The 25,620-nt window shown below is 38.9% G+C and overlaps 1 protein-coding gene across 1 annotated transcript in view; it reads left to right on the top strand.

The window, feature by feature from the left end:
- SLC1A3 (solute carrier family 1 member 3) overlaps positions 1-15,758 on the top strand; it is a 68,213-nt gene extending 52,455 nt beyond the window's left edge. The window contains exons 6-10 of the mRNA XM_056325130.1: positions 5,571-5,866; positions 7,441-7,674; positions 10,216-10,410; positions 11,834-11,968; positions 13,203-15,758. Of these exons, the coding sequence (XP_056181105.1) occupies positions 5,571-5,866; positions 7,441-7,674; positions 10,216-10,410; positions 11,834-11,968; positions 13,203-13,407 (1,065 nt within the window). The 3' untranslated portion in view covers positions 13,408-15,758. The remainder of the gene's footprint in view (positions 1-5,570; positions 5,867-7,440; positions 7,675-10,215; positions 10,411-11,833; positions 11,969-13,202) is intronic.
- The last annotated feature ends 9,862 nt before the right edge of the window (positions 15,759-25,620 follow it).

Raw genomic sequence — 25,620 nt, 5'->3', positions numbered from 1 at the left:
ACTTTTGTAACACCAAAGCATGGAAATTTGTACTTTCCTTTGCATAATTCATTTCAGCAAGGTAAAACTAGCTTTCTGGATATGGAATTGCTTTCATGCAAAATGAAATGGAGCTATATGGAGAGGGTAACCAACATGAGGAGGGCTTCTAGATGGAGCTGGGAAAGCTTTTACAGGATTGCTGCTGGGAGAAGAGTCATGAAGGAAGATTGGACCCAAGGACTTATTTAGGAAGGCTCTTCCTAAATTTTCTACTGTTCCTCATTCAGTCTCCTGATCCTTTGGATTCCTTTTCTTGTTCGTTTTTCCCAGCAAGTCTATGAGGCAAAGCTTCTTCCTCTTGCTTCTTCTTCTCTTCCTTCTTTGCACATTTTATTCCCTAGGAACAAGAAGAGTGGTGGAACAAAATGCTCCTTCCTCTCAAAAAAAAAGGCAACCCATTGTGGGGCCCAGAAGCCAGGAGGAGTCCCTGTAGGAGAGAAAGAGCCCACAGAAAAGCTAAAGAAATCCTTTCAATCAAACCTTTCAGCTGAGGGAGCAGAACCATTTCAAGTTTATCTGGTGGCATTCAGCCCCATGGGTCAGGAAAGTCTAAAGGGACAAAGAGTTACCTTGCCTAGCAGGTCAAGTCATGAACAATAATCTGGGAAAAGTTGGGCTTTAGTTTCACTCTGCTCTTCACTCATCACTCCCACTGTCCCTGTGAAAGATCAAAGTCCTGTTGGCACCCTGTCTCTATCAGGATCTCCTCCAAATATATCAGTGGCAGATAGGGATTGCTGGAAACAGCAGATCATTGATCCAAACAGCACACTTTTTGATGCTCGTTCTTTTCATATGACATATGTTGCTGCTTTCACTATGCACTGATCATTTGGGGGCTTCTGTGGTTTTTATCAGGATGTCGAGAATCTCAAAAGGCTGACTGCAGATAAATATTCCACACTTACTTAAAACTAGGTTACTTTGTTCAAAATTTTCTCTATACCACTATATTTACTCCCAGTTTAGGGATATCTCAAAAAATCTTTGGTTATATCCTTCAGCTCTGGTCATTATCTCCTCATTTTTTTCTTTGCTAAACTAAAATATGCTATCTAGCCTAGAGCTAAGCAGTCATAAACAGTCTGCTTGTTAATCTGCTTTTTTAACGGCTTGTTCTTTGTGTTGTGCTCTGGGAATATATCAAAAGTCAAAGAAATACAAGTGAGCTTGGGACAAGAGAAACAGAATCAGTCTGACAATTTGGGAAGGGTCATTCTACTGTGAATAAGTGGAATTTGATGCCGGCTGAAGTTTAAAGAACTGGAAAGGTGCATCTGATACTTGCACTTCTTTTGAGATATTTTGAATTAAATATTCTTTCCTGAACTCATCCTTATCAAGGGGACTGGAAGTGTTGATCACACATCCAGACGTGAATATTAATTAATATATGCTGTCTAATCCTCATGATAATTTTGGCTAGTTAAGATATATTTTGACCTGTGTCATCAGGTCTTCCGCAGACAATTAAGAACATTTTCAGACATGTCTATATGGAAAAGAAAAAAAATTAATTAGGAAGATGGGAAATCACTGCCTTATTTTAATTTCTTTTCATTTTTTTCAGGCTTGCATTTAACCAAACTTGTTGCTTTTAATATCACCATTCACTAAAGACTACACCATCACACAGACTTAGCACAAACAGTGCTGATTACACTATCTCAGAGCACTGACTTAAATTACTAGTTTTCAGAGCAGTTACCCATACAATTACTTTGTCTCCAAGTTAAGCAGTGGAATGTGCTACTACCGTGTTATAATGTTGCTTCTTAAAAAGTCATGTGATATATTCAAGTCAAATGACTGTGGGTATCTTGTACCACTAACGAAAACAAAATTATAATAGAAATGTAAACAACTAATTCATTATATTATGCAACAATGTAATTACTTTGTCTATTTCATAATGAGCTAACTTAATTAAAATTCATTTTTGAGTTGTTCATTAGCACTGTGTCTTGTAAAAAAATTCAGAAATGCCATTATTTTTATATTTTACTGCAGAAAAAATAGATTGTTCAAATACATTCTAAATAATATTTACCTTGTTCCTCTTTTGTTCTCTATACATGAAATTAAGGAAAAATTAAGAGTATTTTGCATCTAATATCTTACCAGGCAAAAATAACTCTGCCTGGAGACAAAATGCACCAACCATCCTCAGAAAGACAGGATTTCAGTGATGTTGTCTAGCCCATCACAGATTATCAGTGTAGGTGTGTGGACTTCCAGTAAAACATAAGCAGCTCTTCTGAGACCCTTAAGCCTACGATCTATCATATGAGCAGTTTTAATTTGTCTAATTTCTGGCATTACTTACTGTTGCAAAAGAACAAGGATTAGCAGAATCACAGTGTGACATTAAAATGTCATTTCAAGCTATGTGAACAGCTGATAACTGATTCCCATGAAGACAAAGATCTGCCTGAAAGTAGGGATCTCATAAAAGCTCACAAACTGATCTCTTATCAACAGTTCCTCTGCAGAGCAGTAATAGTTAACTCCACTATTACCTATTTCTATTATCTATTTCAAAACCTTTGACATTTTTTGTCACCTTGAAGGTGGTCTTTCAACCTGTCACTTCTTATAAACAGTTGGCTTTTTCACCATTCCACACACAGAATATTTGTTTTGTGTTGTCAAGCAATCCTGTATTTTGCCTTTAGTGTCATCTGAAAAAGCACTAATGAGAATAAAGCTCAACCTGCACTTTTTCCTCAATAGACATCCCCTTTGCATTTCATGTATTTGGTTTTCTTTAATTTCTTTTGCTTCACCAGGAATCTTCTCATGACCTTTGACAGACAACTTTAGGCATAAGAAGGCAGATACATCCACAGAGTTATCCTTAACCTCATGTAGCAATGATGAAAGAAAGGCTATCTCCAGTGACTGTCCCAGAGCAAATGATTGCTCCTATTCCTGTTGCTCTGATTCTCATTCTGAATCTCACTCTAAATAAACTGTTTCTCCACTGCTCCACAGGGTGGGGCGGTGGGGGGGTGTCTAGAAAGACTATGATACTCCCTAGTAACATTTCTGAATACTTAAGTCTGACCAGCAGGGTGACTCAACAGGTAGTATCTACATCTCTCTATACCAGCCTAGTAGCCAAAATGGAAATGGACTTTGCTAAGTGAGGTCCTAAAATCTATACTATAACCCTAAAGAGGTTTAACTAATAAAGAATTAAAAGCATATTCGTGCCGGGACAGCATTCCAGAATTAGCACCAAAAAAGGAAAGAATACGAATATTACAAGCTAAAATAATTTCTAGATGGAGTTTTTAAAGGTAAGAAACTTGATGTGATTGTGCTTTCTCCCCTGTAGCTACCCAAATTCTTCCCAGTCCTGTCTTTGTTTTTGAGCCCAGTGGCCAATTCCAACCTAATCTGACATGAGGGGGGTGATTTTCAGACAAACCGTGGCTGTGCTGCCACTGAAAGGAAAGCAGTTTATGACCGCACTCGTGGCCTGTTCCAACAGGCAGCAGCGAGGCAGCACACATCTAATGCCGTCTAACAGCCGTCTCACATGTCGCTTTTGACCTACTCAAACAGAATGAGAGAAGGACCTGAGGGTAACAGAGGAGAATCAGGACAAAGTCAGTTACGAAGTGCTAGTGGAAGTAGGAAATTAATAGAAAATTCATTAGGAAATTAGGCTTTAATTCCAATCCTCATTAAACAGCTTGATTTTTTATGTTTGTCTAATCTGTATGCCCACAAGTCTGGCATAATTGCACCCTTCAGATATTTGCATTAAGGAAATTTTCCCAATTTTTTTTTCTACTGAAAAACAGTAACAAAGATATACATATAACACAATTGTCATACCTATACAGATTTAAAAGAAAAAAAAATAGAAGTGTTTAATACACAGCCTTAGGCAATAATTTAACATTCCTGTCAGGACTGAATTAAAAACAACTTAGTGAGAACTTCTAGAGAATTTCCATTTCCACTCTAATATTTCTCTGTCACTTAAAGAGGTAACTGCATCCCTCCTTCCCTGGCTCTGTAGTTCCAGTCTCAATGTTTTGCCCTCCCTTGCATTCATCAGTCAGTGAGCTACTTCACCTCCATAGCCTTTACCCAAAAATGGCTGATTTTTTTTGCTTGGTAATTTTCTGCCATTTTAAAAAGTAGAATTGGTCATTGAGAGATCCAACTAGAACTGACACCAATGGGAAATTATCACAGGTTGGATGGGAGTGGAACTGGGCTTTTCTGTGTCAGCCAACTGTTCGAACAGCTCAGCTGTCTCCTCTCACCAGAGCCCAAATCTTGAAACATTTCAGCAGATTTCACTTAAAGTTCAAGAGCATTTGGCCTCCATGGAGATTTGTTCTGATACATCTTAATCTGAAACTTTCCATAACTCTCCTGTAAGCAAGTTAGATTTGAAATTCTGAAAGACTTAAAGCCTTCAGGGGGATACAGCAAATATGTGAAAGGAGTGCATACAACTATTCATGTGTGGGGAATATCAGAAAATTAGGTCAGTTTTGAGAGATGCTGATATTTAAGTTTCCCATCTTAGTCAGAAGTACTCTATTTCACTCAAATACTTTTGAAGTGCAAAACATTCTCCAGATAACTACTGATAATACTACAGCTCCTAGATTTAATGTTTGTCTTTCGTTGGCAGGCCTAAAGGAATAAAAATTCAAAGTTCCTGAATAACCTTGACACCAGCATCCCATTGCTTTAGTAGAGTATCTAGCATCCTGAGATATATTACAAATATTTTACTGGTGATAATTAGTATTCTTTGTGTTCAAGAGAATTTAATCAGGACAGGGCTGCAGGGCTTTTTAAGCCCAGACAAAATATTCAGAATGCACATTTCTCTTTGGAAAAGCATTAGGTGGCGAAAGATGGGTTTTCAAAGCAGACATTTAGGGGCATATTGAGATTTTTAAATTGATTTGCCCATTCCATAAGGGAACTGTTTAAGGTAGCACTCTTTTCTTAATTAAGAAAAGCAGTGATTTGCTATGGCAAAGCATAGAAAACTAACGGCTTTTGCCATTGCAAAGGAGAAAAGAAGAATGATACATTTAAGATACTTTCAGTCTAATTTTTTCTAATTCAAGGAGATGAAAAAGGAAAGAAATTCCAGAGCTCATGAAAGTATTTTCACTAGCCAAAAGAGACCTCTTTATTTAACAGTTGGAAATATATTGGTAGGAAAAATGGCAATTTATAACAATGCAAACTAATAATCAAAAGTTTTGTCACAAAACTCATGAGAATGACAAATACGCATCTTTGATTTTGACATATTTATGAGAAAATGAATTCTGGAAGCTAGAGGTAAAAGACTTAGCTCTTGAAGTTCATATACATTTTTGTTGCTTTCAGGAAAGCCAGGTTTTTATCACAAGACGTTTTACCAACAAATACTACACAAAGAATTAAAAGGTCCTGCAATAATAATTAATAATTTAATGTGTGATTTTTACCTTTGTTTGCTGTAATTCACAGAATTCCTATCTTTATTTTTGTTTTAACAGTTCAAAACTAACTATGAAAAGAGAATGTTTAAAGTAGGTATTCCATCCAATGACACATCCACAGTGGCTTCCATAATAAGCAATGTGTCAGAAGCAATGGAAACCCTCACCCAGATGAAAGAGGAAATAGTTCCCGTTCCAGGTTCTGTAAATGGAGTGAATGCCCTTGGCTTGGTGGTCTTCTCAATAAGCTTTGGCCTGGTGATCGGAAGCATGAAGGAGCAAGGTCAGGCATTAAAAGACTTCTTTGATAGCCTCAATGAGGCTATCATGCGATTGGTAGCTCTAATCATGTGGTAAGTGCCCCTTTGATAAAATCCGTCTTAAGGTACTAACAATATTTTTTCATCACAGTCAGGTATCGGATAGCAAGAGTCTGTTTGGCAGGAAGTCAGACAATAGGTTCTTAACTACCTTGTAGCTTTTTTCATAAACCAACACAAGAACTGTAATTCTGTATGTCAATAATCTGCCTGAACACACCTACTCTTTCAGTGTGTTTAGCTTTTGACATGAGAAAAATCAGGGTCTGTGGCAGACCTTGTTAAACATACAGAGCCATTCTATGTCTTCATAAAGATAGCAATCACAACAGTATGCTATCAAAGTTTCCTTATATCCTAATCTGCCTTCACTAAAGGAAACAGACAAACCTCTGCCATGATCTTATTTCTATGCAGCAAGACCTTGTTATTGTTAGTTTCCAACCAAACTGGTTCCTGCAGTTGCATAGCATATACACACATCCTTGCATTGTAGCTGCACTGCTTACACATACACATAATTTCCCTACTTTCTTTATTGTATTCAATAGATAAATAAATCCAATACCTTTTCACTGAAACGTTAGGTAGGAAGTCTTTTCAACAACGAAGATTTGTTATTTGTCAGGTAGAAGGGTAATTAGGAAATTATGTCTCGTTCCCTCCTTTACTGCAGAAAACAAACAAACAAATCAAGTCTAAAAGCATACCCAAGAGCACACACAGATACATTGCAATAGCAGATACAAAACTAACAGTATTTTTCCAATAATTCTATTCCGTCTGGAAGCATCTATACGAAACCAAAATCTTTCCTCCTTCTTTACAAGCATGATTAAGATGATAAAGCAGTGAATTATAATTGTTACATCTGAGAAATTTCTACATGGATTTGATGGCTTAAAGTGCAATTGAGATATTCTGGATAAATTTTATTCTATGGTAACTTAGTGTGAAAAAGCAAGTGGACATTTATAAAAATAAGGCAGTACCAAAAGCCCAGATGCAGCAGAATTATGTTAGTTTATGCTCAGTGATAGCCGTTTCTTCATCTGTAGCTGTGCTCACCGATAGGAAAAAGCAGATCACACCACCCTTGTGGCCGCCCCACAGTGCAGCTAACCTTTGTAAATGGTGGCTTCTTGCTAAAGTATCTATCCAGTGCTCCCTGTGCATTCCTTTCCAACAGCATGGGAAGCAGCACTGGTGAGATGATAGAACTGAGCACTTGTATAGTCTACAACTATGTCAGCTGAGCCTTCCTGCATACATACAGAATTATAACAGAATTGGCCAAATTAGCTTCTGAATGTCACTTGAATTCCAAAGGTAGCTCATCTACCTACATGTCTGAAAGGCATGCTGTACATCTTGAAACCCTTACCAGATCCTGAATCCAATGGAGCCTATCAGAAACATTTGCTGCTGTGGTTTAATCCAGGTTGAACAGTTAAGAATTAAAGAGTTAAACTGTTGAACTTCTTTTTAATAGTCACCTCTACAGTGAAATCCTACAGTCGTGCATGTGTATAAACACAAAAGGTATGAATGGAGGAGTGAATTTCTGTTTTCTTCAGTACAATACTGATTTGATTTCTTATTTTCAGGTATGCTCCACTTGGAATCCTCTTTTTGATTGCTGGAAAAATTGTTGAGATGGAAGATATGGGTGTGATCGGTGGTCAGCTGGCCATGTACACTGTAACAGTTATCATTGGTTTGCTAATTCATGCTGTCATTGTCCTACCTCTTCTCTACTTCCTGATCACCCGTAAGAACCCTTGGGTATTTATTGGAGGCTTAATCCAGGCATTAGTCACAGCTCTGGGAACATCTTCAAGGTATAATACAGTATCTTAAGGCCATACTGTTTTTATAATATTACTGGTTTGAGGAAAAAAAGATGCCTAATGTAGTTGGTTAGCTCTGTATTCAAGTATTCACTTGGACACTTTATTTCAGACCTGCTGCTCTCCGATAGAGATAATTATTATGTTGACTTGAACTCTATTTTCTATAAGAATCCCTGAACAGAGATTAAATGAGCCTGTTTGCTGATGCTGACTGAATGGCTGGAACACTTGTGATTTTGATTAGCCTCAGTGTTTGAGATTTTTAAGCAGTTTGTAGTGGCTTGCTGGTAAAGGATGCAGCTGGCAAAGGACATGCATGGCAAAATGGATCAGAAAACAACAAAGTTCAGTGGGGGTTCTGAGTGAGCTTGACAGCCCTTAGTTGCAGCTGACATTCTGTGCTCAAAATCCTGGTAGCCAGTGATTGATACACAACCTGCAACAGAAATGCCACTTTGGCTCTTTTTTGATGGCAGTCATAGGCATGTCATGTGAATAAAAAAAACTGTTTGCATCTATGGTGACAGGAAACATTATTGTAATAAAATATACATTTCTATACCATATGACCTTTCATAAAACACCTTTCATTTTAATAGATTTTAAAACTGTCTCCTGAAGTCAGATGTTCTAGGTCAGGTATTCTATATTACTGAATACAAGTCCCTGGTGTTGGGAATTACTTCGAAGATCTGGATAAGAAGCTATTGTGAGCATTGATGTAGAATCTGGTTAAGTTTTCTACCATTGAAAAAGCTCCTGAGGACTTAAGAAAATCATGACAGTACATTAATTGGTAGAGAGAGATAATTATTAATTTCACATTTGACATATTGATATCAATCCTTGCAAATCTGTGAAACACCTAAAAGAGAATTTGATTAGCAATGGTTTTTAAAAGGATTTAATAAAACTAATGTCAGTCAACATGGTTTAAGAGAAAATAAAACAAAACTACAACTTCAGTGGGTAACAGTAACAGTGTTAAAAGGATGTGTTCCAGCTTCTGTAAGACATTGCACTTGGTGTGCTCGAGATTCTCAGCAAGAACCTGGTTTAATGCAAAAGAGCATAATATACTACAAGTGGATTTAAAAATTGCTTAAAGTTCAACTGTAGCTTGACCATCAGAAAAGAGTTTTTTTCTAGCACAATCCTCCACAGTTCTTTTTTACTTTACATTTTATAAGTAGCTAAGAATGAAGAGGTCACTGAGATAGAGTAATCTGAATTGCTGGGTCTTGAAAAACCTCTTTACCTTGGTGTGATCAGATACAGAGATATATCCTTAAGAAGAGCAAGCCCAGGCAGCTCCTAGAGGCAGCCACCTTATCCTTCCTCCTGAGGCAGTGCCTCTGAAAGGGATCTTGGCATCCCGTGGGCCGACTGGGTACTCCTGTAGCACAGGAAGCCCAAATGTTCAGTTGAATTCATCTTCAAATGGAATTACAGTTTATATCTTATTTGGATCTAGCAGCAGGGGAACAAGAATAAGTGGTGTAGAGACCCTGGCTGGGACAGTTAAGTGTCTTCATAGCAGCTCATATGGTGCTGTGGTTTAGATTTGTGACCAAGACAACACTGACTGCACGCTGGTGCTCTAGCTATTGAACAGTGAGTGCACAGAATTAGGGACTCCCCTGTTCCTCAGTCTGCCCAACAGTGAGCGCGCAATAGGTTGGGAGGACACACAACCAGGCATATGACCGAAAGTACACAAAGAGATGTTCTATGCCATATACATCATGCTTAGCAATAAAAAAGGTCAAAGAGGGGGTTTTAGGGAGGCTAGCCATCTTTTACTCAGAAACTGGCTGGGCATTGGTCTGCCTGTGGGAGGTGGTGAGCAATTGCCTTTGCATCATTTCTTTTGCTTTGTTTTCTTTCTCTCTTCTTCCACTTATCCTTGATGCACTAATATTTTTTTTATATATATCTCAGCCTCTGTGTTTTTATCCTTTTACTGTTCTCTTTGTCTTTGCCTGTCCCACTCAGGGTGCGGGGGCAAGTAAGCGAGTGGCTGTGTGGTGCTTAGCTGCCTATTGGTGTTAACCCACAAGTGGTAAAGTAATGTAACCGTCCAACAAAATGCCCAGCAAATAAAAAAAAAGAAAACTTACTGTTTACTGAAGACCTGAATAGCTTATTTCGTATAACTTCAGGAAAACAATGTTTAGGGATGACTGAATCCTAACATAAAAAATGAGAAGTAGGAATTTTTAAATAGATTCCTCTGCCTAGCAGAAGAATCTCATATCAAAATACTGAAGTTAAGACACATTCAGACTAGGGACTATATAGAGAGTAGCAGTAATTAACCACTAGAAAAAGTTTCCAAGAGCATTAGGAGAATGTCCGTCATTAGAAGTCTTTAAGTTCAGCCTTTGCATGTTTAAAAAAAAATATTCTGGTAGATCACATAAAAATTAAGAAAAACAGAACAATCTCTCTTGTCATCACAATGCCTGACACTCTTTTCATTCCCTCTTTGTAGAATTTATATCATATATTACCTTCTTTCTGTTTCAGTTCTGCAACACTACCTGTTACATTTAAGTGTCTAGAAGAAATAAACGGAGTGGACAAACGAGTTACGAGATTTGTACTCCCAGTTGGTGCTACAATCAATATGGATGGAACTGCTTTATATGAGGCTTTGGCTGCAATTTTCATTGCACAGGTTAACAACTTTGATCTGAACTTTGGGCAGATTATCACAATCAGGTACAGAAGCCATTATTACCTATGTCTAATAACAGCACCTTTGTGTTGACTCCTTCTTGCTGTTATATGTGGGATTAAATGAAACCATCTAGTGCTAAACACAAGAACTGCTAACAGCAGATGAGTAACTGTAATGAATCACATCTTCTGCACAGAAGATGCCCCCCAGCATGTATTGTCCATTAGGTAAACCTTAAAAAAACCTGTAACATGACACACCTATCACTGCGCTTAGTAGAGTCAATAAGAACAGTTTTTAATGGCCTTTAAGTTTTCTTAAAGGCTCATGCAGCTGTTGGTAGCTACAGACTTACAATCAGTACCAGATACATGTACAAAGCAGCAGCATAAGAGCATCGCAGTGCTGATTCTAGGAGAGATAGTGTTTTACTGGTCCTGATGTTTTCAGGGTACAAGCAGAGAAAGCTGTGTAAAGGGCACTAGCATCTTTTATTACACCAACAGACAGAGGTGGAGAAAACAGGTATGTTTTCAAGCACACAAGTCTTCATGTTTGAAATAGAACAGCAAACAACCCACTAAACAGCACTCAATGATAACTGATATGCATTAATTTTGCTATGTTACTCAAACAGTTCAAGAGGAAAGGGTGATGGGTACATGTGCAGAAGAAATACATGTCAGCAAGGAGAGAGAGGGACACTGCAGGACAGACACACTTGTATTTTTCACTCTGGAACACTGATGGTACACATACGGTGGAACCAGGAATGTAGAAGATTTTCAAGCAGAAGTGCTTCTCTCCATAAAAACCACCAGCGTAATTCAATATTCATCAACAGAAGGCCTAACTGTCTTCACACTCTAGGGCAATAGTTCCTTGTTCATTAGTACTAGAGCTACTCCCTGCCAAACCACCTGACAAAATAAATTCTTCTCAAACCAGGTGTGAATATTTCTGTCAAGTTACTATCTTGACAGGGTTTCTGGCAGCTTTCTCTTTTCTGATGGCAGAACGCCAGCTGCTGGAGGACAGATACTTCATCTGGTGTGAAGTTACAGTGAGATGGATAGAGAACAAAAGTTCTTGCATTAGATCTGCCAGGACAAAATTACCTCCTCAACTTCTCTTTTAACATGTTCAAGCTTGTGGAGTGAGTTTGTTCAGTGGGTGTGGGCATGTAGCTATAATGCTTTTGTCTAGCCCTTAGCATCTAGTAGGGGATTTACACCTAACAAAATCCTGTTTCAAGGGTTCTGGATAAAGGTTTAGTGTAAACATTTTGAGTTAAGATCCATACCCCCCTGCAGCTATGCAGTGCTCAGGTAAGGGACAGGGATCATCTTTTTATGTACTCCTGAGCAAATGCTTTCTTGCTTCATATCTGTTTTTAATGTTTGCCAGGTGATAAGGGGAGTTTATTATGGAATGCAATTAATTGCTCTTCCCATCTCTGCACAGCATCACAGCTACAGCTGCCAGTATTGGGGCTGCAGGCATTCCTCAAGCTGGACTGGTCACCATGGTCATTGTGCTTACATCAGTAGGTTTGCCTACAGATGATATCACTCTTATCATTGCGGTGGACTGGTTCTTGTAAGTATTTTTGTGGAGTCACTAAAGGCTTAGACCATGTTTAGAAGTACAATAGCCAGGGACATTCTGGCAATACTGCAATCAGCAGTGTACTTTTGCTGTGGAAGACAGTTGGAAGGAAGTATTAAAAAGAATCACAATTTCTTGTGGTTAAGGCATTAGAGCAGATGGTGAGGGGTGTTAATGATGACTCCTCTTGCATGCAAAAGGGTTACTTAAAAATCTGAATCCTTAGAGTACTAAGAAAAATTTCAGATGCACTGTACAAAATTAGCAAATAATTGCTTTAGTCTTCTATTTTTGTAGGATGGCAATGAAAACCTTCCCATCAATCAGGCTCAGAGCTGGTTCAGATCCAACCCGGTTGTTTGCAGCCCTGCTGACTATCTAATCTAGGAAAGGTTTACATGTCACTCCATGGACAGAGAAATGAAAACCAGTTGTCTAATTCTTTTATCCAGCCATCAGATGTATTGCCCCTCAGTTTTTCCATTCCTCTGTCTGTGGAAAACTAACTGACACCTGTAGGTATATGGGGAAAATCAAAGGCAGGTTTCCTCTGACCTCTGTTTCGTCTAACACCTATCAGTTATAGTTTCTAGAAGCTTTTACCCTTCTGTTTTCCTAAGTGATCCCTGCAAGAAGCTGCCCATGTTGTTATCAGAACATAGTGTCTTCAAACGATTGTCTAGTCACATGCCCACAGACAGCCTTATATATGTGGACGCTTACTAAGTAACAGTGCCAGGCACTCCCCGCCAATCTGCCTCCTACCTCTTCTGGGCAAAGCCTTCTGAGAGGGCTGAGATGTAGTTTAATTTTCATTATTTCAGCACTATTCCACCCTAAATTAATGACCATAGGTCATGGTAAGGAGAGAAATGACCCTAACAAGGTAGATTCTCATTGGCTTACATGTTCATAGGATACCAACCCAAACCACCAAAGTACAAAAATGCCTCCAAGAAGCATCTGCCATATGCTCCCTTTGTTATCTTCATCACTCAGCTGTTTCTTGCTGTGAAGTTGCCAAGAGTATGAACGTGTTTGTGACTCCAAATCCTAGTGTATTTGTTAATCTCTGTAGAAGAAATAATGGCATTAGCAGTTCAGAGAAAGAAATATGTATAAAAGAGCTGAATCATCTAGTAGCTGTTTAAAGGCCATTTTAACATCTAGCCTGCATGTTTCCCTGAACAAGTGAAATCAAGGCTAACTTACTATTTCTCCTTAGGGATCGTCTCCGTACCACTACCAATGTCTTGGGAGACTCCATTGGAGCAGGAATTGTTGAACATTTATCACGGCATGAGCTGAAGAACAGGGATGCTGAAATGGGTAATTCTGTGATAGAGGAGAATGAAATGAAGAAACCATACCAACTGATCTCACAAGAAAATGAGAGTGAGAAGCCAGTAGATAGTGAAACCAAGATGTAGGGTAGAGAAAGCATGAGTCCAACATTACAAGTGTGGAAAATACACACTTTTCCCAGCCTTTTGTATCTTAAAATCACAGAGTTCATTTATTCCTTGATTTCTCCCTTTATAGTAGCACTGGAAAGAATTAATTAGCAGTGATCGTGTTATATGTTGACTTCCCACTTAAAAATATTGACAGGCAACAACACTGGTCCTGCTAGACATGTGCTAACTGGGGATAAAAAAAGAGAGATTGTCAATAGAATAAAAACAAAATTCAGTGTATATGTTACTCAGTCCTGTGAAACTTTTTTTTAACATGAACTGGAAAGTAAAAACAGACAACAGAGACCGAAACGGTTTTATTTTTTTAAATACTTGTTGCAAAATTCCTAACATCTAAACACACAAGCAATACTTCTAACTTGGTAACTGCATCCAGCTAAGTAAATTTACAGGATTTTTGCTTTTTTTATCTGATCTTTTTTTATCTGATTTTTTTCTCTACTGTTATATCATTGTTAAAATAGTAACAAGACAATAAAAAGAAGGACATTAATCGAAAGGATAAAAAGAGGGAAGATATATAAATAAAAAATATACCCTAGATGAGCTCTTTTATCGGCTGAGTTGAAATATTTCTAAGAAAGTTATTTTATCTAGACACAGTTTTTCATATTAGCCTCAGCTGATCTTGACAAAAACTTAGCCTAGTCAGCTCCCACTGGCTTGCAAACATTTACATATATGTAGGTACCTCCAGTCTGGATTTTTCCCCTTAATTTCAACACCACAACTCAGTTGAACAATCTGTGTGTCTGTTCTTTAGAGCAAGGTCCTAGGCTGGGACCTCTGGGACAGAAAACATCTCATCTCATTTTGGAAAAAAAAACCCTATAGCATACTCTGGATACACTGGTTATCTACTTAATAAGCAATAATAGGAGTAGAAGGCAGTGCCAGCCTTCTGCAGAAGGTGCAGAAGGGTGAGATGCTCAGATCCTAAAGGGACGGGATTCTAAATCTGAACCCCTGAGACCAACAGGAGGTTTTCTGATTGGAAACCTCCCAAATGCTTGGTCATCCCATTGATAAGTTATCAGAGCTGTTAGCTGGATTTACTTTTTTCCATCTGAAGAAGGCTCCCTATGTCAATGTGAAATTTTGAAATCCTGGTGTTTATCAGTAGCATCTCAAAAAGAAAAAATAACCCTTTAGAAAGCAAAACTAATGGGTGCTTTTTTACTTTTTACTAGGAAAAATATATAAATTGCAAAATAGTCAGTACTATAATAAACGTTGAAGTTTTAATTAGAAAGGATTTTAAATCGCAATATTGTAGGTTTCTTTCAGGGAAAAGATAAGAAAAGAATGAAAAAAGGGAGACAATGCACTTGTAATCTTGTGGCATTTTTTGTTAATTTCAAGATTATTCCCTGATGAAGCCCTTTTTTAGAAATATAAATTATGTAGTTTTTCCTTTTTGCCTTGTATTATTATAAAGGTTAAAGTGGAAGGTTTTATAATGCAGTTACAGTTGGGGGAATGAAAAAATACTAATCGACAGGCACGATAGTGTTGAGTGATCTTTTTTCTTAAAATGTTCAGTTTTCTTCTTTCTCTCTCCCTCTACCAAAAAATTCTGATGATGGAAATGAAGGATTCCCTTGCTATGCCCCAGTTACCTCTCAAAAAACATTCAATATGTTGTTTCTGTCACTAAAAGAACATAAATACTGTGTCCAAGTAACTGTAGTGAAAATGTTAGCATGCTGGGTGAAGGCAAATCTTTTCCCAGGCAAGACTTCTTTTAGGACTGAAAACTCCTGCCCATCTCCTCCAGCTGGGTAACCCAGACTGTATGAGCAGGAACTCTCCAGTGAATGAAGTGTGCAGGGTTTAACACAGAGCATTGAGCAATCAAACCAACAAAGCTCTAAACAGGTCTCTAAAAGAAAACAAATGTGGTTTGGGGGTTTTTCTAACAAAATGCCAATCTAGGATACAGACAGGCATTTTCTGATATGTATTTAGAGATATTTTTATATAGATACTGTATTCAGAATGTGTGTATAAACATTAACTGTAGAATTTATGGCATAACAATTTAATTTTTTGTTAAGATTCTGTTTGGAAATACATTGCAAAGACAATGTAAATGGCTGTCTTTCTATGACATCAGCTGAGAAAAATGAATTGTGTCACAAAGAATGTGATCTTTTTTTATACTAACTTTGTTCTTACAAAAATCAGGTATTATAGAAAGATTCCCTTCCCCATCCCTCACTGGTACTGCATTGTATGCATCCAGAGTGGATTGTGAAACATTACTTTGTAGATGTATTTTCAATAAAAATAGTTTTACATTACTGCTTTTTTCTGATTTAAAGTTTCTTTCAAAGGGTCTATAACAGAAGCTTCACACAAACTCAGAGTTCACAAACTTATAATATGGCATTTCAGGAACTGCAGGGCTTTGATATAGCAAGGCTTCCTCACTTCAAACCTCTGCTTACGGTTTCATGAACAAAAATAAACAAGTAGAAGGGGACAGGGAAGAACATTAAAAATTAAAAGAACCAATGTTTATCCTGTTCAAATTAAATTATATAAATTCATATTGATATCTGCAAAACACATTAAAAAATAAGTATTTACATTTTCAATGATTCAGCTACTGCAAAGCTGCCAGTTCATTTGGGATGTATAATTAGGTGGTGGAAAACACCCATTGACCGGGGTATTAGACAGTCATAACATTACAGCTAGCCTAGACAATCCCCTGCTTTTCTCATAGAAGTGGTTTGTGATGGGGTCAGAGTTCATTTGCCAACAACGTCAGCTAGCAGTTATCATCTAATGAAAGGGAATGTCTTGTCAGAAGGGCTGGGAAGGTATATAAAACACAAGCTGAACCACTTGCATCTGGAAAGTTGTGTTGGTTGGAGCAGATGGCGGCAGCAGGGAGAAATCCTGCTTTCCTGAACATACAATGACAAGCCACTGGACAATGACCTCTAGGAAATTTGTTTGTAGCATTTTGAGTGAAAACAATATATAATGCAACCAGTTTTGTAAAAAAACTTCAGAGAAGACATGGTGTTCTATACTACATAAGCATAGCTTTTCCCAGTTTTTTTCTAGTTATCTACACAGTCATTTACTCAATACGGGTAACAATCTTTGTGTTTCTAGAATTACTATGGTGATGGGAAAAGCTAAATAAGGAGCGTTAGTGCCTCACTTGGAGATATTACTGGCACAGTGGCCTTGCTTAGTCTTCTGTACCCCCATGCAGAACAAAGATCTCTGGTTATTCCATAATTTGTCAGCAGTGTTTTCATTTGGAAATCAGGGTACAAAACAGCCATGCCATCCTTGGGCAAGAATTTATGCGTCTGTAATGGTGTGTGGCCAGTATAAAGCAAAGTGACCATGCATGTAATCAGCTACTGGCACAGGGAAGTATTTCTGTCTTCCCTTCTGAAGGACTGAATTTGCAAAGTGACATTTGTGTTCCAATGCAGTCGCAACTCCTAAGAAATTTAGGGCATTTTTTTCAACTAACTCTATAACACATGCTTGGTTTAATAATGCTACAATGGAAATGGTACAGAAGAGTGGCTTCTGATGTGATCGGTGGTGTGCTAGGTGTGATCAACAGTGTGTGATCTGTTTAGGCTTTTAGTGTGATCAACCATTTCCCAGAACAGGGTAAAAAATCTGAGAAGAACTGATAGATCACTCCGTTCCTGGACTTCAGTGTCATCTTTCTGAAGAGAATGGCTTACCCTGGAAGGATGGAGTTAGATGGAAAGACTCTTAGAAGATGGAGAAGGACTTGTCCACCTCCACGCTACACTGAAAACCCAGAATTGCAACATCAGTGAAGCAACAAAATTCCTTCAAACAAAGAGAGCTGCAGTCAGATGATATAATCCTGCGTGGTGAGCTTCTTCCTTTCCCCTCTTCCCCCACTTGGCTCCTCAGATGTCTCTCAGATACCCAGATATATCTAAAATTCCAAAATTTTAGTACAGGAGCACTTGCAACTCTAACCAAAGTTTTTCTTCAACATGCCTCATTACACAACTAGGGCTGCACAAATAATTGATTTTTCACTTCAGTGAGAGAACTGAAAAACTGGGGACAATATTCTTCCAGGACACCATGAAACAATTTTTTGATTGCTTTAAAAAAAAAAAAAAAAAAAAAAAGAAAGTCTCTTTCAGGTATAATGAAATGTTTCATTCTCCACTTGTTGAAACATCCTAAACATCCTATCTCACTTCTGGATTCCTTTTACTGTATTTTAAATTAAAACAAACTCAGCTGTAAAATGAACTGTAATTCAGAAAAAAAAACATTGAACCATTTTGTAGGAAAATGTCAAAATGAAATATTTCAACTTCTCTATAGTATCTCCTCACTTTAAAGCAATTGTATTTACAGAAGTTGGCACAGCTTCAAAAGTATTTGCTTCAAACTGCATTTTTAGCAGTATATTTTTGTATTAATGTTTTTTCTTTGTTCTTTACAACTTCCTTTCTCCAGATATTGCACATTTTTCTGCTTTTCCTGTTTGCTTATATTTTTTTCTTCATTATACTGTTGGCTTTCTAAAAGCTTTTTAAAACTCCTGGATATTTGATAAAAAATGATACAAAATAACTCTTCCCTGATATTTTTCCTCTATTGTTACTATTATTTTTCCTCCTAAACTTGTATCCATTTCCTGCATCATGTTTCATTTCAATGCCTCGAGCAGTTTCTCACGTTCCACAGTACCCTATTCCTCTCTCCATCCATCCCACTTGGTCGCTTGGCTATACTCTTCATTTTTACAGCTTCTCCTCCAAGAAGCAGCAGGTCTCCATACACCCAGGCTCAGGTCTCACTAGTATTCTTGGTCTGCTTCATAAACATAGACATGATTTAACTTTTCTGTGTTTTAGTTCCCAATCAATAAAATGGGGACAATAGCATTGCCCTAGTACCAGGGTTGTTTCCAGACAAATCAAGATTGTGGGGAGCCTGTGCAACGGAGGAGGAGAGACACCTGTGTCACGTCTCGTGTACCACCCAGACCCTGCAGATCTGCCCCTAGTACACAGTACCTTTGCACTACTATCTCCTGTGCTGCAGATACTTGAGGTGTATTTAAGAATTTATATTACCCTTTCTTCAAAACAAAACTAAATGAATTTGTTCAACATAATTGTACATAAAAACAGGCCAAATCCCGTGGTGCTTGCTGGCTCCTCTCACTGGCAAAACTCCCATGAACAGCAGTAGGGAGAAGGATAAAATAAAGATCTGACTTGGAGTTCACACAGAGAGAATAAACTACAGTGCAAACTTATTCATAATAAAATTAGTACTGATTACGGACGGTGACTGTCCTTCAGCTGGAGCAGGTGCTACACAAACCTCCCTTCACAGATCTGGTGGTTCGCTTTGCTTGTGACCTGCAGTTCCTCTCTTATTTGAATCCCGCTCCTCTCCCAGGCAGCAATTCCTGGCCATGCCAAATTGCCTGGTGGTTTTGTGATATGCACAAATGGGGACTGAGATGAGACCACCCAACGTGCTTTCATTTCTAGGCTCAGTCAGGATGTAAGGCTGAGTCTCCAGAAGAAAAAGGCTATGGTACTAACCCACTGTGCCACTTAGCCTCCGCAGTGCAAAAGAGCTATTCAGACGCTGCCAGCGCTTCATTTTCAGACGTACTGTGGCTTTGTAAGACAGCATTTGTCTCCTAAAAACTGCGATGTTTCCCAGCCATGACAGCCAAAATTTTCGTCTCATTGGATTATGCTGCCATCGTGTGGCACATGTTGTTAAGAAGTAACGTTTTCCCTTTAAGAAAATTAAGTTAAATCCTCTCATGAAAGGTTGAGCACAACATTTAAAGTTTGCTTCAGCTGCAGAATGCTATTATTATAATCCAATTTATTCACATAAAGAATACAGTCATTCATCTTGTTGCCTGCCAGGTGGCTTTAAAGAAGTTCAGGTGTGAACACCTTCATTCCTTCATCGATTCCTGCATGTGTGTGCTCATATGCCTGTGCTTCATCTGAGCATTTCTCAGGCAAGACGAGAATGTGTGACACGGAAAACATGTGCCACGGCTCCTAGAGCATCCTTTTGGATACTGGGGGAACGGCGGTGTATAGGCTAATGCATCAACATGAATTGCTAAAACCAGGGAGTTACACGCAGTTGTTAATCTCTTCCAGCCCCAGTTGTTTCTCTTTGACGGGGCTTTCTCTTAGCAATCTGATGATCTGATGTCCCCCAAGGTGCTACAAAAATGCTAGATATGTACCCTTGGAATGTGTACCTTGTCCCTATTGACACATATAGACAGTACTTTGACACAATGCATTTTGAAGGGACTTGAGGGTCAGGCCAAATGTTAATCCTTCTACAGGTACCCCTGGGTAACACCTAACTGAAAAAGTATCATCCAAGCTGTCAGCTGTGGCCAAACAGCATCTGGTATGCCTGATGAAGAGAAGAACATACAAAACTTTTTCAGTTTCCTTTCTCTAGATCCTAGAACTCTAGAGGAGTCCAGACCAGGCTAGTTCCCTGACTCAACTGCTCTAACCTGCCAGCAGCTTACAGACCCCTCAGTACAAAGCATGAGCACTGCACTTCCTTGGGTTTCCCCCTCCATGGGCCAACAATTTGCCTCAAAAGCTCTGAACTGCTTCAGAATTCAGACGAGTCAGATGAGATCTTCCAAGGCCACATCCACCAGCTATGCAGCTGCTCCATGCTTGCATGAAGCACACGCTGTGTGGCATCAGGCCAGGGCCTGAGCTCTTCCTTTGCAAAACAGAAGTGCTGCCAGCTCTTGCAGTACTTACAAAGTACTATATTGCAAAATCCTAGACTCAGAATTAGGAGAATTTTGCTTATGCTGTCTTCAAATACATTTCCAGTCCTTGCTTCTGTCTAAAAACATGGTGTGACATAAAGGATCAGAAAGTAAAGAAAAAGAGATCCAAATTACTATTTTTAAGTCAGTCTTAAAGGGGCCCAACTCATGATTTTGAACATTTGACATTTGTAATACTGAATCCTACATCTGTGATACTGAATCCTACCAGAATAACATCCCTCCAAAGCTACTCCAGCAAATATCGACAAATATTCTTGTCAATTAATGTCTTTGTCAAACTGCACGAGGACTTACACAGTTTAGCAACAACAAAACCACCATGAAACTCCACCACTATCAAAAAATGCATCACTTGTTAAAAATATAGAGAAGAGTTTTAAAATTGTGAAAATAATTCCAGGATCACGAGCAGGACTTTCTTTACTGCTAACCTAAAGCAGCTCTTCTATTTCAGAGCCACAAGCAGTAACAGAGTCCAGCTTTGCTTGTTCCTTCTTTCCTTTCCATTCACGACTTTTCACAGTATACTTCAGTCTGGTGGGTAAAGCACTCTGCAGATAGAAGCTCAGCTGTGAACACAATAGAGACAGGATTGGAAGGGTAAAAGCCTGCTGGGGGAGATACTGGGAACCAAACAGCAGCAGTTTTGACTTCCTGCCATGGTAAGATAAACCCACCCAGCACATGGACAAACACAGAGTACTGCTAAGGAGCTGCCATAGCTTCTGCAAAGGGAGAACCTGCCTCATGGACCTGCTGGACCTCTGTAAGTGCACCAGTAAGGAAACTAGTGGATACACTATGTATGGATTTTCAAAAAGCCACTGACCATTTCCTGCACCAAAGGTTAATACAGAAACTAACTTGCCATGGAGTGGAGGATAGGTCCTTTATGGATTTAAAGCTTCTTAAAAGATAACAAACAAATGGTAGAGCTTAACTAATATTACTCAGATGAAGAAGTGTTCAAAGTGAGTCCTTACAGAAATTGGTGCTGGGACTAGTTTTATTGAACAACTTTATCAATGCCCTGGAGAAGGATGTTCGCAGTGAAATCTCTTCAAGTGTGCAGATGACATACACTCTTTCAAATAGTTAAACTCCTTGCCAATGGTGCCAAATTCCAGAAGGAGCTCACAAAACTGAATGGGTGGAAGGTTGCCAGGTAAGCTTCCCTTTAGACAATGCAGTGCACCTATGGAAAAAAAACTAAACCGTGTCTACATGACGCTGAACTCAAAACTGGCAGTTATGAGCCAAGAAAAGGATCTTAGAGTTGTCACTGACAGTTTCCTGAAATCATTGAATCAATGCACTGGCCAAAAAAGGCAGCAAGATGCTGGGTGTCCTCAGCAAAGACAGGCAAAACAAGAACATAGGACACAATTTGCTGCTATATAAAGGCCTTGGTGGAGCCACACCTCAGGTTCTGTAGACAGTACAAGTCTGTGCCTTTCAAGGAGGATGTACAAGAACTGAGAGGTACAGAAAAATGAACACTGAAATAAACCAGCTGCCTTATGAAGTGATACAAAAAGGCTGGGACTCCTTACTTGCGGAGGCTGTATGATGAAGAGTAACAAAACCAAGAAGGCAATAGATCAGGTAAATGTAGAATTGCTATCCACCATATCCAACACCGCTAGATGCAGGGGGAACTTGATGACACTACTGGGAGAGTATTTAAAAATGCAGAGTTTAAACTAGCTAAAAGAGAGTACAGCTTTACAAAGTGGATAGTGAACTTTGGAACTAGGCTGCCACAGGACGTGCAAGCAGACTGTATCACAGCAGAAGCAACAGGATCAACACATTCAAAAAGGGATTATATACGCTCATGAACAGGCCTAAGAGCAGGTACCGAAAGGAATAAGGAAGAACGAATCCTCCAGCAGTCTTTCAACAACAACTTTGGAAATTAAGCAAGTCACCCACAGAAGTAGCCAGCTCACATGCTTTCACTAAATAGTGTCTCTACTGCAGAGCAGTAAGAATATGCTGGGTTTATAAGAGTATTGGTGTGAATTAGCAGGACATTTCTAATGTTTTTACTTTTTTCTACCTGTCCCACAACAGCAGGCATTTGGGCAACACAACATGGCCTGTCCTGTCATCTGCTAATAAGTATCCTATGGCACTAGTAATTCCTTCTGTGGCTTTTCACTGATTCACGCCTTGAAGTTCTGCATAAAATAGTTACCCTGCACCTGCAAATTGACGGTTAATATCTTTAAGGAAGAATTATTTTCTGCTTTCACACTTGTAATGCTGTGTGTGCTCATGTGTATGATATGCTATCTTACTTTGCAGCATGTTACAAAGTTCAGTTGTTAAACTTCTTAAAAAACTGACATGACTTCCACCCGCACAGACCTGTCTTCTAGACCTGGAGCAGCAAGACCTGCTTTTTAGAGCTCTCAGTAAGTATCATTTTGCAGTTTGGGCAATGTAAGAAAGACCAGGTGAACTATGTCACATCTTCTCATCTCCTGTTTTTCTATTCCTTAAACAATTTCAGCAAATCCAGCTTACCTTCAGAACAACCTTGTAAGTGTCAGCACAAAGCTGCACAGCTGCGCTTTGCCATTTTCCAACGAATCCACTCATGCAGAGAAAGCTCAAAGTCTGAAGCACAGAGACTTCAGCTCACCTACATGTACTTTCCTGAAATACATCTTTAGTGATTCTGATGCTTCTGGGACTTCATGCAATATTCTCTTGAAGAACTTGGCAAATTATTTGGACTGTGAAAGCAAAAACTCCAGAAAACAGACTTCTTTCCAGATTCATACCACTCCTTCAGCTGGGGAAAGCAACACAGATAAAGAAAGCCAGCAACTTGGTACAGTTATTCATCATCTGTTAATGAAAGTGCTGTCATCACTGTAGAACTCAGGTTTTAATTTAAAATTTCATTAATACAAATTATTTTTGTTTTTATAAATTAAACTATTAGGAACTTGTTAATGCAGATAATTACTAAAAATGTTCTTGTGCAAATGTTTTATGGATTTTTATTGTTGATTAGCAAATCTATCAAAACATTTTATTAAAAGCGTATCACTTAGAAAATCCAACATATTTAGAAATGGCATACTACAAAGCTGTGAAGTTTTGTCTGTCCTGCAACATACTGAGCATTACCAGTTTTTATTGTGTTGAAAAGCAGTTCTGAAAAAAAATACGCAGGTTGGTACATGGTAAATCAGACTTACATGTTGATTTTGAACACCTCTAAAGCATTTATTTAGGAGAATTCATCATAGACACAAATACCGTTAGTTGTAAAATCCGGGGGCTCCAGGTATAATGTGATATCTCCGTTCCAACTAGTGTGCCAAGCGTGAGAGAATATGAGACTCACGATTCCCTCCCCCTAACAGGTCAGGGCTGTGAGCAGTTATAACCCAGTCACAGGGTCATCATTCACTGGGCCGATCAGCTACTTTTGCCAAGATTAAACATTTCTTCAGCTGCTATCAAGAATGAAGTATACATTCATAATAAACCATAAAGGACAGGAGTTCCGTTCGTTTAATTTTTGCCCCTTTTCATCTCCCTCCTTCTTTACTCAGTTCTCCCTCCTGCCTGTTGCTCTCTGGAGCTAGGACTGGCATTTTTTTGTATTTATGTACACTGCCTGTTAAGCAAAAAGGCTTCTTGTTGTCCCTCTTGGAGACTGGGCAGTGGCCATCTATCCTCATGTCATGAAACTGGTTCAGAGAAGAAGCAGCACAGAACTTTTTAGCTCCCACGCACCAGAAATTTTGCATCTAAAAGCTGCACTAAATCGGTGAGGTTTAAAGCCCTTTCATCAGGGTGTTTTTGTGCCAAAGATGCACTGTCCCTACAGCATCTAATTGCAACCCCAGTAAGGGGAGACCTCACCACACAGAGAAGTGCAGAGGAAGTCTGGGTGACGGATGCGACATACAGTCCTGCAGGGAAAGCCCGCCCACGGGCTGTGACCTTGTTTCCTCCTCCCTTCCTCGAGTGGATTCACAGGCTTTGCAGTAATCCCCGACAGCGGGATGAAATTCACCCCGGATCAGGCAGGGTGAACTCTTCGCTCTGCCTGACATCTAGTGGTCCTAAAGGGAAACATTTCCAGCAACTCTGAATGGCTTTTTCCTCGAGATTCCCGTTTTGAAAACACACACTTAGCCTGAACATCATGTGAAACTTCAGCGTTACAGACAGAGCCTGTGGCCTTCCCTAGCATTTTCCCCTGAAAACTATTTAAATCAGCATTTTGATCTGAATTCTGCTTACCTTTCAAGTGAAACAAAAAATTTATATGGAAGTATAAGAGATGTCACCCAGCATTCTAGAGAACCACTTGTCATGGGTCTTTCCCATCTGCACAAGCATCTCTGGAAGAAGGCAGCTCTGATACATGACCAGTAAAATAACTGTACTATGCTACATAATCATTAGGTTTTTTAAAAACAGTCAAAATACAGATTGTGCAGAACAACCATGTTACCTTTAGACATGTCGCTCAGCACAAGTGATAGGTGGAAATTCATCTTGGATTTTACGTACCTTACTTGTAATTTCATTACTCTGATTTAAGGATTTAATATCTCTTTCAAGTACAATTTTCAAAAAGACACACAAGAGCTACTGGTATGAAATGCAGTATCAAAAAAGTCCATACCCAGAAAGTACAAATAAAAGCAGAAAAGAGTTGTGTTTTTTCTCCAGTGGACTGAATAGCAGCTCCTCACTGTTCATCTTTGGCCACATCATTTCAAAAACTGTGCAACAGCAAAAGGGCATTCCAAGAAAAGCAAGAGAAATTACACTGGAGAAATGGAAAATCTTCCAACTGAGAAAAGCATAGAAGGACTAGAAATAGTTGGAATGCTACTAAAGAAAACACTAAATGCTCAAGATCTCCATTAAGTGGAAAGAAGATGTGCCTGCCATTTATGCTCTTTTCTAATGAAGAAGCAAAGTGGCAGTCTATGAATAAGAAACTGAAAATTCACACATTACAGTTAGTTTCTTCAGATTATATTGAGGTGAATATTTCAGCAGAATCAAGAAGAGACTCCATGTTTATGAAGACTATAAGAACATCCATACTCACATTAGACGAATTTGTATACAAACTTTTAAAAGGGACAGAAATTCTCATGCCTCAGGAGACACACCAGTCTCTGTGTGCTGAGTAGGAGGAAAATCCCTCAGGGGCTTGCTAGATCACATGCCCTCTTTAGCAGTTTGGCACTTCCCCTGAAGCTTTTGCCTTGCTGTTGTTGCCAAAATCAAATTATCAAATGCAATGAACTGGAGGTGTGATCCAGGATGGC

This window comes from Falco biarmicus, chromosome Z (genome assembly GCF_023638135.1).
Source record: "Falco biarmicus isolate bFalBia1 chromosome Z, bFalBia1.pri, whole genome shotgun sequence".
In the NCBI taxonomy this organism is placed as follows: domain Eukaryota; kingdom Metazoa; phylum Chordata; class Aves; order Falconiformes; family Falconidae; genus Falco; species Falco biarmicus.
Note: the sequence above shows the minus strand (reverse complement) of the source record. Positions and strands in the feature narration are given on the sequence as shown.